Genomic DNA, 14,162 nt, shown 5'->3' on the forward strand with positions numbered 1-14,162 from the left:
AGTGATCCGATAAGTGTTAAAAATGCACTGTGAATATAAACACGCTTGGGGTCCTGTCTTCTGAGGCACAGCACACAATTCTTCACTTTGTGACAAATCCAAAGGTAACTTAAATGACTGTGACTAATTAGTTGCTTAGACGATTTGCATAACTGCCTAATTTGCATTTTGCTGAGAGTCTCTCTGAACTGTCCAAAACCAACAATGAGATCAGGTAAGGAAAGCAAGATGGGTACAAACTCTGCTGAGCTCTCTGTCATCCTGATAAATCTTAACAGCATACAATATGCTAATGGATATATTATGACTGTTTTTTATTATACTGAAAAAAATATGCAAAATAGCTGGCCATGTTGTGTTTAAAATGCATGTTATTTCGTATGTAAGCACTTTTGCTCATGCGATATTGCTAGCAAAACATCCACAATGTGACACCTTGAATAAATAAGTTAAGAGGTGATGAAGATGAGGCACATTTTACACATACAGAAAAAAAAAAAAAAAAACGTTAGGCCAGCAAAAGCATTAAACTTTCCAGGTTCTTCTGTACATAGTTACACATTTACCCAGATTTCCCCAGTAAGTAACGCGCCTCTAATCATATGATACTGCATAAAGATAAAAAGAGAGATAGTTTAAGTTTCTATTTCCCACTAAAGATACTGACCTTATGACATAAAGAGAATAAAACATGTTATTAAACTTATATAATATTAATTTAGCTATTTGGAATAATATTCCATTGTATAAAAAGACGACTGACCATTGTCACTGTAAAAGGAATATGCATATAATTTAATGAACCCTTAATTATCCTAGCTATTTCTATAGGACCTGATATAATATTATAAAAACCGTTTAGATTCTGCTGTCACATGAAGTACATTTGTTTAGGTTACCTGACTTGTTTTTAGAGAAAATAAACCGCAATCTTCTCCTGAACTTAGAGGATTTGAGACAGATATTAAACGAGCATAATGCAGAAATACCTTGATCCCTTGTTTAGTATCTCCCGAGGTATACGTATGCTTGTTAGGAGGGGTTGGTGTAGTAACAGGCATGGGGCTCAGAGGTGGCGCGTCTCCAGCTTCAAAGCGCTGTATGCGGGCGGCCACCAGCCCCGTAGTATGAGGCCTGTGGGCATGAATCCGTGGAAGCTCATTCAGAGGACTGTAGTGGATCAGCATTCCACCTGGAACCTCTGGGAATGTTGACATGTTGGGCACATTCCATGTTCTCTGATGGAAATTTAGCATTTCCACGCAGGCACGGGTTTCACTATGTAAGAGACTAAAGGTCTGGATGGAGTTGCTCCAGTAGATCTAGTACAAAAAAATATCTTGAGAATGATTTAGTCCTCTTCAAATTTCCTGTAGTTTTGAGTCATGGTTGAAAAAAGAAACATAATGGACGATGACTGTCCTCGAATTCACCTCAAAACTCCTTCAGATTTGCTCTTCTTTTTCTTCTCTATCTTCCCGTGTTGTTCCACATGTGTATCTCTCTGCTTGTGCGTCAGTCTTCTGATACGACCTTTGACCTTGGTGCCAATGCTGATGGAAGGTGGAGCGAAAGCCACTGTTACTCTTACTGGCCACTCTTACTTTCACTGAGATGACACACACTGCTGCCTCTCCAGATGGCATTATCAGGCTGTAGAGCTCTGTCTTATCATTTATCTATGGCTTGACAATCACTTTTATGGCTAGTTATGTAAGCCTAACTGGTTACCACACATCTGACTTCAGTACAGTTAAAGCAAACTTACAGTACCGAAACAACACTGCTGCATTATATCAAACTTCACCTGTTACAAATCACATCAGTCTGAGCTGAAACAGAATCGGTATGTATGAGGACTGAATGAGCATAAATACATTTAGCTGAATTTCAGAATCCCCAAAAAATAAAACAATTTATGATACATTTTTTTCTGTTTCCTCTTGAAAAATAAAAATGAGGTTGTTTACAAAAAGGGGCCAGTCTTTCCCACTAATTCCACAGGATTTTCCATCAGGGACATCCCGGGTGAAATCGGTTAACCTTGTGCTTTACTGAACTGCTGATGATGCAGACAGAACTTTTGGACAGTCACAAGGAAATAAAATCTCATGAGCTTTGAACTTTGCTCCTGTTTGATACCGTATGCAAATGCTCTATGGGAACTTGAGGTGGCTGATTTCAACACGGGCCTAAAAACACATACAAACTTTCACAGGATTGAAATGTGCTGCATCAAAAGGACATGTGTGTTTACTTTATTGGGAAGGTTTCTTTGTTTGATTTTGAGTTTGAATACTCAGGCTGGCACATGTTGCTTATGTGGAAGTCGAGTCATTTGGCAGTGCTATCAGGATTTCCGAGACACATCCCTGTATTCAAACAAACTCAACCCTGAAAGTATCTCTGATATGATCCAAAAAAAGGGTTTAGACACCTTGCAGTCACTAACTGAGAGTTATACCAGGAGTAAGTGACAGGTGGCAACACAACATTGTCATAAAACAATGATTCAAGTCATTCACAGGGTTTGCGGTAAGTGCTTAAAAAACATTGACTTTGGAAAAACATTTATTGTAATTATGTTTTGAAAAACACATTTGAACAATGGGTGGAATTGCTAGGTTTCAGATGAGAGCAATCATAAACAATACACTCCTACAAGAACAGTAAAAAAGATGAAGGAAAGGTAACTGGATGTGAATGAAATGCTAGAATGAACGAGAGAGTGATAGAGAGAAAGGGAGACTGGGGCTAGTTGTCACCTTCTTTATTCCAGAGGCACATACACTACTGATCAAAAGTTTGGGGTAAGTAGGTTTTTTTATTTTATTTTAGGAAATGATTTATTCAGCAAGGATACCTTAAAAACTGATCAAAAGTGACTGCAAAGACTTACAGTGTTACAAATAATTTTGATTTAAAATAAATGCAAATAAACTTTCTATTCATCACAGAATCCTGAAAAAATTTATTAAAAGGGTCAATATGATGCTATTTCAATTTTTCCTTTCTCTTTGGAGTGTTACAAGCTCTTGGTGCATAAAGAAGATCTGTAAAGTTGCAAAGACTAAAGTCTCAAATCCAAAGAGATATTCTTTATAAAAGTTAAGAGTCAGCCACGCCTACCTAAAACGGCTCGTTCTAACACGCCCCCACATGTCTACGTCACGATGTCAACATTAAAAATAATAAGAAATGTTTCTTGGGCACCAAATCAGCATATTAGAATGAATTCTGAAGGATCACGTGACACTGAATTCTAGAGTAATGATGCTGAAAATTCAGCTTTGCCATGAAAGGAATAATTACATTTTAAAGTATATTAAACTAGAACTTTTAATAATATGTCACAATATTACATTTTTTTCTAGCAAAGGCAATCTTGGTAAACATAAAAAATTCCAAAAATTAAAAATCCCAAACTTTTGAATGTTAGTGTATCCTGGCAAAAAAAAAAAAACGACAATCAACTAATGCCCAAGAAATAAAAACACATTGTGGGGCACACAATCACACTTAATTACTGCAGGGTAAGCGTCCACCATGGAACCTGTTATTAAGGCTTTTCAATTAAAACATAACAGTAAAAGAAACAATACAATTCATGAAACAAAAAAGAACAAAGCCCTTGTGACAACTAGCCCCAGTCTTCCCTATATAGAGAGAGTGACCTACCAGGCCAACTAGCAGGTCTGCCGCCTCTCGGCGTCCCAGAGAGCCGTGCTCTGCTCGGTCACTAGAGGAACTATGTGTGCTGGAGGACCTCATGATAGGCAGACTGAGAGAACGGGGGTCTTTCACACACCTCTCCACTCTCAGCTCCTCTCCTGGTCGAGCTGCACACACACACACACACACACACAATTGTCACTTACGCAATTGTGATAATGCCACATGAATTTATCTAACTTCTGATACATTCTCCTGTTGATTAATAATACAGAATTCACCCACAGAATTATTCATCATTGGCCATTTTAATTCCTTTGTAAGGTCAGACTGCTCTTTGGATCATTCTTAAATCATTATGAGATTCTAGAGAATTTTATGCTTCCAGCTCTATTTGATGAGGGCCTATGTATTATTTTAACAAATATCTTTTATTGCATAAAATTGTTTTCATTAGAAAACTTATAAGAAAGGCATTTCCTTGAGCTCAAACAGTTAAGCATGGTGCTAGTAACACCAAGGTCATGGGTTCCATTCCCAGGGAATGTATAAACTTTATGTTATGAATACACTGTAGGTTGCGGTGGATAAAAGCCCATGCCCAAATGCATAAATGTAAATGTAAGAAATGCAAAAGTACAAAGTTCTATGACCATTTCAAGTGTAAAAGTCAAAATCATATAGCATATTTTCCTCATGCAGTTACAGACACTTCTAAATCATGACAGATGATGGGAAAATGATGCATTGGTATAAAATTATCATTCCCTCTGATAAAGTGCTACATTGAGAATCACCTCTACAGCTCATTAAATCACATATTCAAATTTCAATCAATCAAAATCCATTCCGTCTGTTTATATAGATTTTGAATTTACTTTATATATTACTACTGCAAATATATATAATCTTAATCTGCGAATACTGACAAATATTAGCTAAGCACAAGTGTTACATCTCTATTTGTACAAAAATAAAATGAGTGAAGAGATGCAATCAATGCTCTAATATTTACATGAGCTCTGAGATACTTCTGTTTAAGCAGGGCATTACCTCGTACTCTGAGGTAGTGGCCACCAAAGCGGTAGGCTTCAAATCCCAGGGAAAGCGGGGTATTGGACTGATCTAGGAACAGGTTGACCCGTGACAGCTCAATGCCTTTTCTTTCAAATACAGCTCCCAGGACTTCTCTGAAACACAAAGATAACAGATCAGCTAACCATGATTCTAAATGCATTGATTAGTTCATTGCACCACCTAGGGGTTCAAACACAAAATCACCTCAAGGTTTTCTTCTTCACAGCTGGGACGATCTCCTTGCTGACGTCAATATTTAGGTCAAACTTCAGAGTAAAGCACTCCTTGCTGGGGTCCTGCAGGAGTGAAGAATAAACAGCCAGTTTATGCTTTAGGAAAAAAAGCTATCAGTTACCGAGAATACAAACTATGGTTAAATAATCAGACAAAGAAATGTCAGGAGTACTGGCTCAGTCAGAGGTACATCAAGTCTCAAAATCTTGCCTGCAAAACTAAATCATTTGTTTGAGACAGAAGAGTGGTACACAGGCTTAATAAAAATCAGATCTCTAATTCTTCTCTTACATCTGTGTGTCGGCGTCTGGTCTTCTTCTTAACCAGTTTCATTCCTCCACTCCTGCGATCCCTGAGAAGCACAAAAATAAATAATTAAATAAATAATTAGGAATGACTGAACTCACAAGGAATGCCATGGTGTCTTTTTCCCTAACCATAATCCAGTTTAACCAAGCACAGGTATTTAAATTAAGTTATTGTCATTCTTTTCAGAACAAACCACCCACCTTTTATGCAAATTAATCATATTATAGATCGCACCTTGTTTAAAAAAAAGTCAGCGTAATGTGCCTGGCACAACAAGGCACTACTGCCGTCCACAGAAAAGAGGTGGTAAACTGAGTTTTGCTAAAACAAGATTAATGTTTACATTTTCTATTGATTATAGTAGCAGTAATACATGAATGATGCAAGAGGATGAAAGACGTTTGATCACGAATGGGGGGCAAGAGCATTATAAAAGGGCCTAGGTGCAGAAGAGTTCATTTCAGCATTTTAAACAGGTGATTTCACCAATGTTGTGTGGTTCTGGCAAAGTATGCCAGATTGAGGTAGTCTGCTGTATCCTCTAGAACTTCAAAACTAGAATGTGTACTCTGCAAACTGAATTAGTCCAAACTTTTATTTCCTAATTTGAATAACTGAATTGTACTTATTACAATTAATTTACACTTTTCTAATTTGTGATTAGAAGTGTCATGAATCACAGCTGATCATCCAGAGTCACGTCACATCACGTCTGTTCGCTCAGAATCCTGTCACTTCCTGTCTGTTACACCCAGATTCTCAAGGTCAGCCCTTCGGTATCCCAGTCTGGTATCCAGTGTGAGGGATGCACCGCTGGTGTCTGCACGCACAGCTGGTATCCCCAAACCCACTCACTCTAACCCTTCTGTTCATGAACTCATTCCCCTGTCTGCAGCACTTCCCATATGGGGGGTTGCTTTATTGTATATCTGTTCCGGCCAAGGAGGCCACCTATGAACTCTCTGCCTGTTCTGTATATGGATCCGCACGTCTCACGTCTTGTCAGCCCCGTAACAAGAGGGTTTTTAAATTTAATTTTCCTCACAAATAGCAATTTCTACTTGATAAAATAATGCAGAACTTGACAATGTATAGAATGTTTTAAAATATACATTAATTTTAAAAGATGTAAAGATGATTTTTCCATGTCTAGAAATAAAAAGAAATATGATCTGAAATAATTTCAAGCCATTCTGGAAGTGTGCTTAGGCCCTCTAGTGGGTCCCGGCCCCCTGTTTGTTACCATTTGCATATTTGTTTTAGTGACTTGCGTACTAATCTATTTTAGTAGTCAATAGCAATTATCAGACGTGTTGTAAGCTAAAGCTACTTAGACTTTCAAATCAAATTAATTGTGCAACTCTTCACAAGCCTGCCAAAAACATAGTTTGTACCCATTCATTTATAAGGCTGCTCAAGAGGTCAGATTTACCCTCTCTCTTCCATTTTTTCATTTCCTAAAGCAGTTTGACCATCAAAAGGAATAGACAGTCCAATCCCAGATGTTCTCCAGTGGATGACGCCACTGGAAAGTACACAGACTTCCTCTTTCATTATTACAAGCATTAGCAAAACCCAAGCGTGTGCCCATAATGGATGTAATAATGGAGGGATACATTTGAAAAAGAACTGACCCTAGGTCAGAGTATCCATCCTCCCCATCCTCCATGTCAGAGGGGGGACCGGTGCGAGGCGGACAGGAACGAGTGGACACGTTCCGGGCCAGGATGGAACCTGTGGGGGAGAGGAAGTGAGGCAACACTAACATCCTGCCAGAAGCTGGTAATAATAAGTAACCTTTACAAATTCAGTGACAAGTGTCATGCTCGTCTTGGGTCGGCTGACATCTATTTTCATTTTTCAACTGAATTAAAACTGCTAAAACAACTGATAAGTTGAAAAAGAGCCTTACTTTGTGGTTGCAGGTCAAACCGTGGATGCCTGTCAAAGAGCATTCCGTCACGGGTGACGGGATGGCAGTTTGAGTCACATGACTCACAGAGGTGCAGTGGGCTGCCGTCTCTAATGTCCTGACACGACGGGTGGTGACACACCTGAGGCATAAATCATACAGCAATAATGTCAAATTAGCAAACACAACAGTGTGAAATCAAACTGTTTGTGCATCATTTTCTTTTTGGCAGTATGACCAAAACCCAATTTTTCCCAAATTTAACACTGATGTTTCTTCAAATATGGGCGCTTCTGGCCCCGGGGGAATGAGAATAAACCTTCTTCAAGCAGTATTTATGCTTTCATTTGTTCCTTTCATTTGTCCTCTAACAATTTTCAACAGTGTATACACATACAATCACAGAAGAATTCCATAATTTAAGCATTATTTCTGAAAGATATCAATCATATTTTCACACAAAATAAATTTAAATGGTGGATGTTTACTAAGCCTATGGTGTCTTTTACATATTTTTATTACTATTATTATTAATAATAATTTTATTATTGTGTTCCACAGTTTCATTTGTTTCTTTGTACTGAAAGCTCCAAAATATCCTGGTTTGTGTGTGAGCACACTTGTCAGTACAGCTCAGTTCAATACAGTTTTTAAAATTCAATAGGTTAATCAATATTTTGATAACACTTTAGTATAGGGACTGATTCTCACTATTAACTAGTAGCTTATTAGCATGCATATTATTAACATATTGGCTGTTTATTAGTACTTATAAAGCACATAATTCTGCATGACCACATTCTATATTCCTAATCCTACCCAATACCTAAACTTAACAACTTAGTAACTGTTAAAGGGGTCATATGATGCTTTTTTAAAGATCATTATTTGGTGTATTTGGTGTAACAGAATATGTTGACATGCTTTAATGTTCAAAAAACACATTATTTTTCAAATACTGTACATTATTGTAGGTCCTCTATGCCCCGCCTCTCTTAAACGCTTAGTTTTCTACAAAGTCCCTCCTTCCGACAAGCGCAGTCTGCTCTGATTGGCCAGCTGACCCAGTGCATTATATCAGGAGTTTATTGGGGCAAAAGTTGTAAAAGGTTTGTTAATAGCGAGAATTGGACCTTAAAGGGGTCCTATTATGCTTTTTCACTTTTTGAATTTTAGTCAGCGTGTAGTGTGTATGTTTGGGCATAAAAAAGATCTACAAAGTTACAAATCTCAAAGTCCACTCCAAAGGGAGATATTTTGTTTTTTAAAAATCCCTTTTCAAGAAAAAAAAAAAAAAAACACCAATAACGTTACCACTCTAATATGTCTTGCAATATTCGTGCATGCAAAGGTTCTGCACGATCCTCTTGTTCAATATTCTCTGGGTCTGAATCTGGCTCAAACTGATATGGCAATATTGACGCCATTCATAACTAAACCGGAGCAGACGGAACTTGCTGCTTTGGCAAGGGGTGGGGCAGTACTGAAACACCGTCTATAAGGAGCATAATAGGACCCCTTTAAAATAAAGTGTGACCAGTATTTTTACTTCGATGATCTAAGTGTTATAAAGCCTGGATCTGAGATAAGAATTAAACAAAATCTATACATAAAAGGCATTTATTTATTTAGCATTAATTGCAGTAAACGAGCAAGTATCAAAGAGTATCACAGTATCAAAAATAAATCATGATGGCATGGTAAAATATTTCCAAGACCGTCACACAAAAAAAGTTGAAATCTGTTAGTTTGAATAAAAATCAACCCTTCAGACACAAAAAGTTCAAGAAACGGCCTGCTGTGCTGTTATGCAACATTGTGTTACCATAAAGCTCAACATATCATCAATTTATATCATCAGCACTCTTACCAAAGGCCATTTGAGAGTCAAGTTGTAAGGCCAACAGCAGCAGGAAATAAAGGTTGGAAAGACAGAAAAAGAAAGAGGGATTAGGACCTCCTGGTTGTGCTTCCTTCTATTGTTCTCCTAATATGCTTCACAACAGAAGCAGCTCACACTCAGACAGAGAACAAAGCAAAAACCTGAGCAGTCATATGAAAAGTGATGATTTTTCTCTTCATGGCTACTTCTCAAACAGCTGCTTCACAAACAAATTCAGTACAGGATCAAATGAAATCCACTCAAAATATATTCAAGCACACACACTCAAGCTTAACCTTCTGAAGGTGCCAAAACAAACGCGTCTCCATGCTGAAGTAGTGACGAAGCGCCTGAGGTGCACTTTCTGAGAGAAAACCACAAGAAATGAGTAAGCAAAGACAGAGGGCATGTGCCAGCAAACCCCAACCACCAATTGGAGAAGAGAAGCAGGAAAATGGGCAGATTCTAGTGGTTATATAATCTCAAAAACCACACACTGAAAACTAATCATTATGAGTGAAAATGTGAAGACTTGCATTCATGATCAATTATATATTTATATATTTTTTTATCAATATAGCTTCCAGCTGTGAATAAAGCAAAGCCAGATTGCTGCTCATAAGTTAAAATTTAGGGCTAAATAAGGCTAAGAGGAATTACTGCCAAGCCAAACTGTTACTTTATCCTACCTGGGATTTCCCCCCCCCCCTATTTTTTCCTTTGTCTTCCTACTTGAAATGCATTTGCAATGAGTTACAGTAAGGAAAAAGTCTTGCGAAAGCCAGAAGCACTCCGAAAGCTGAAACAATGCCTTTTTGTTTCTTTTGTTTGAGCTGGTCTTATTTGTTTCATACAAATGAATATCATTTTGAACACTTCCAAATTAATACGTTTTGAAGTCAAGAAGAATAACATTAACCCAGCGGCCATTGTTGTATCCCTCATTGCAATATAAAAATATTCAGGTACGTGTCACTGCTAATGATCTCCTATCAAAGGCCATGTGAGTATTTCTCATGCATATCTGTAAATAAACACACAAACACACACACACACACAAAAGTCTGATGAAAAATACAATATAACAGTAATATTGTGAAATATTATTGCAATTAACATTTTGTATTATAATCAATGTTGAAAAGTTTATATATATATATATATATATAATCTGTTCAAAGATCTGTTCAAAGCCAAACAGCACAGTAAGGTTTACAAGGCCTTGTAATTAAGAAATCCGTCTTTAGTTTTGCCCCACATGACCCCCTAAAGTCATGTTAATAAAATCAGCTTGTGATTATCTTGTGCCGACGTTTCGGGCATGGAGAGGACTGGAAAAAAGTGCATTATTGTTCTCTACTCGCAGTTATCACAACCTGAACAACCTCTCAACAATCTCAAATCAGTGTACGCCCAAATTTAAAGGTCACTGTAAGAAGAAAAGTGTTTAAAATGACCACAACGTGTAATATCTACGAAACAATAAGGCATGGCACTGTGACTCTGAACAAAATGCCATTGAAGGAAAGCACACAGACTTTAGCTACCTCTTAGATGACTAAGAGCGAGAGACAGAGAAAGAGAGAGAGCTAACTCTGTCATCAGTTTGGCTATGCCTCATTTATCTGAGAACTTTCACACATCTGTGGTAAAAACCGCTGCTCAGAGACTTTTTAATAACAACCATAAAACCTCAGCTGTCACCGTGAAATAACATACAATAATGCATTCATGACACACACCTGATGCCGGTGTCACACACACACACGTCTGCCTGTCTCTCCCCCCCCTGAAGTGACGGCTTCTGTAAGAACGGCAGAGAACGATGTAGAGTCTCGGGACAACTCGATGCTTTGAGCGCCCATCGCTCCCCTCTCTTGCTCTCCCTCTCTCCCCTTTTCCACTTCCCCTGCTTCCTTCCTTTCTTACTGGCTGCTTCTGAAGTCTGTGTGTGTGTGTGTGATGTAGGTGATTCAGATAGAGCAGCTGTGTGTACAGACTAATAGATCTAAAAGTGGGTGTAAGAGCAGTTGCGGTTTTCCAGCCACACCCGCTCCCACTGATTTTGCCGTTTGCAAACACAGTTGTCCAACCACCCATACAAAAAACAAACACACTAAACTCTGCCTCCCTTATAATCTTTCATTGCCTATTCTCATTCTCTGTTCTCGTTTTTACTTCAGTCATTTATCATCTACAGTGATCAGATGAAACATGCAAATGCATGTACTGTAGGTGTACTATTAGTGATAGGCTAAAATATTTGCACTGTAATCTTAAATCTGGCCGTTTTGAGATTATCAGCACTAGTTGTGTCTGTCTGGTCCCTTTTAAGGCAAGTCAGTCCATTCGGTGGCCATGTTACTGACAGACATACAAGTATAGCTCCTGTTACTGGGAAAAGACAGAAAACTACAAAATAGGATTACCAGCTAATTATCAAATGCATTCTAATTAAAAAGAGCATGCATGCTAATGAAACAGTGTTACATTCTCTTTTTTGAGAATATTAAGCAAAACTCTTTTTAAAACATTTATTATATTAAGAAATGCTTCTTGAGCACCAAATCAACATATCAGAGTAATTTCTAAAGGATTATGTGAAGGAAAATTCAGCTTTTGCCATTACAGGAATAAATTACTTTTAAAAATATAATTGTAATAATATTTCATATTAGTACTAAATAATTGCAGCCTTGGTGAACATAAGAGATTTATAAAAAAAAAAAAATAGTAATAGAAAAATCTTACCAAACCCAATCTTTGAATGGTATTGATAACATTGGTATCATAGAAAATAATGGGAAATTCACTTATTTAGCTCAAACAAACAAACACATAAATAATATTGTTAATAAATAAAATTTCTACAGTGTGCATGGTGATTAAAAAAAACTTAATCTAGAAATGTTTAAGAAATAATGCCCAGTGCCCATATATTTATATATAACACAAATTGGTTTAATTTATAAAAATCACATTTATTTAATTAAAAATGATTCACTCACAAATCTGTGTACTAGTGGTGCTGATATAAAATGAAGAACATTATTGACACTGTAACCGAAGTTAGGAAATACATAATATTTTAAATGATGAGTAAATACAGTGGTCTGAAAGACTTGTGTCTTGGCCTTTTCCCTTAGTCTTAGTAATTTCTCTTATATCTACACCAACTCTCTCTTGCCATCATCTACTTCAGACTCTTCCCAGAGTACACCCATGCAGGGGGCTGGGTCATGTGGTGTCAGGATATCCTACATAAAAACAGAGTCTTTGAAGCCTGCGGCTGTGCTTACTTTTACCAAATCCAGAATATTACAGTATCAAAACCCCCTTTCTTTTACTCTCTCCATCCTTCCTCTCTTTCTTTGTCTGTGCTTTATATAGCAGGCTGATGTAAGGCCTAATAATGTCCTAATTCATAAAATGCTGTGCTTTATTAAAGTCACAAGAACCTCAGAATGATAAAACGACAATGCGCAAACATACCAAACTCAAAACCCTTTATAACATGCCATTATTGACCTCAGAAAAAAAACAAGACTATAAAAAAACTAAACAAAACGGCAAAGGATGTGACAGGTCAGGTAAAACATGCCCCAGGGACAGCAATCTCTCAGAAAAACTGGGAGACAAAAGTGTCATCATGAAGGACATTTCCAAAAGTTAAACGTCACTTTTGAATCCATTTCCTGTTTTTACTCAACCCTGAATCCACAACAACTTCCTGTGGCTATGTCTCTTGGCCTTAGGAGGACTGGGATCTGTAAGAGGACTATAAGTGTGATGTCACTGTTTGTCGCTCAGTGAATGATGGGAAGCGCTCAAACATTTGAAAAACCCTGGGTAACCCTGGATTAATCAGGGTATCACATTGTACCTTTTCAGTAAACATTAGTAAACTATATTTTACATGAGATATATAGCATCTAATTAATATATTATTTAATATAAGATATAAATGTTATATAATTAATTAATTACAATCTTTTCTGCTCTATTGTTTACATATAAAGAGGTATATTATATTCAGATTTCGAAAAAAAAAAAAAATAGTATGTTGATCCTATGCGCTCATCAAAACAACTGACATTTGGCTTTATTTCAAAGCATGTCGTCCTTACACATGAATATGCCTTAGGCAATGAAGGCAATGCATATCTGATGCAGAGCTGAAAATGCCTGTAATTTTACTCTTTAGGGGTCATGCATTGTGGCCTCTTTGTTCATCCAGAGTCTTAATTCTCACTTGGTGACATCAGAGGTCTCCTTTAAAGGAGTGAATGAGAAAGCAGAGAGCTGTATTTGGCAAAAAAAGAGCAAACAAGAAGGAGAGAATTAGAGAGCTTCATGCTGACAGCTAGTACAGCATGAAATATGAGAGGTAATATATGTAATATATTTTCACATTTGGTCTGATGTCAGTACCACTGGGAGAAGAAGTACAACTAGGGAGAAGAAGTTATTTAACGTTTAATCATGTCTATCTATCTTGTGTCTTTCTACCACCATTACTGCCGTAAAACAGTATTGTAAACAATGACTGTTTCCAAAAGGTTTCACAAAACACTCATAATGCCTTCCATTGGTCAGGGAAACAGATAGCCCAGTCCCAAATTTTTGGCTTAACACCATTGGTTAAGCCAATGTTGCCGGGCAAGGTTGGTCTGGATTTTTAAACAAACAGAAAAATGTTTTGATAACGCCTCAGAAATGCACTGTTTATATGTTTCAAGAAATCTGTCAGGAAATCATCACAATCACTCACGTCAGCACAGTCACCTCCTCCGACACACACCAGATCCCAATCACCCGAATTCTGATCACCTGCACCTGCATCACCAATCAAGGCCGCTATATCTTAAAGGTAGCCTACTTAATTTCCCTCCTAAACGGCAAAGCGCTGGAATGGGCCAGAGCGATATGGAACGCTAACAGCGCCATAATTAATTCATATGATGCTTTCAAAAATCATTTCAAGGAAGTGTTTGGCTCCACGACGGGAGAGCTTTCCGTGTCCGACCAACTTCTGCGCCTGCGTCAAGGCTCCTCCACCACCAGCGAGTACCACCT

General features: G+C 37.6%; 1 protein-coding gene across 10 annotated transcripts in view; it reads right to left on the minus strand.

Annotated features, from left to right (window-relative positions):
- The window catches only part of LOC107727824 (pleckstrin homology domain-containing family G member 5-like), a 51,451-nt gene that overhangs the window by 14,997 nt on the left and 22,292 nt on the right, over window positions 1-14,162 (minus strand). For 5 of the 10 annotated variants that reach the window (XM_016537827.1, XM_016537829.1, XM_016537825.1 and 2 more), the window contains 6 exons: window positions 7,205-7,346; window positions 6,927-7,026; window positions 5,275-5,335; window positions 4,954-5,045; window positions 4,726-4,862; window positions 3,679-3,839 (listed from right to left, as the gene is read on the minus strand). In XM_016537827.1, coding sequence (XP_016393313.1) covers window positions 3,679-3,839; window positions 4,726-4,862; window positions 4,954-5,045; window positions 5,275-5,335; window positions 6,927-7,026; window positions 7,205-7,346 — 693 coding nt within the window. Of the gene's footprint in view, window positions 1-989; window positions 1,859-3,678; window positions 3,840-4,725; window positions 4,863-4,953; window positions 5,046-5,274; window positions 5,336-6,926; window positions 7,027-7,204; window positions 7,347-9,074; window positions 9,171-10,828; window positions 10,952-14,162 lie in introns of those variants that run through there. The other 5 variants (XM_016537831.1, XM_016537834.1, XM_016537830.1 and 2 more) reach the window with 5 other exon arrangements.

The sequence above is a fragment of the Sinocyclocheilus rhinocerous genome, unplaced genomic scaffold (genome assembly GCF_001515625.1).
Source record: "Sinocyclocheilus rhinocerous isolate Xijiao unplaced genomic scaffold, SAMN03320098_v1.1 scaffold576, whole genome shotgun sequence".
In the NCBI taxonomy this organism is placed as follows: domain Eukaryota; kingdom Metazoa; phylum Chordata; class Actinopteri; order Cypriniformes; family Cyprinidae; genus Sinocyclocheilus; species Sinocyclocheilus rhinocerous.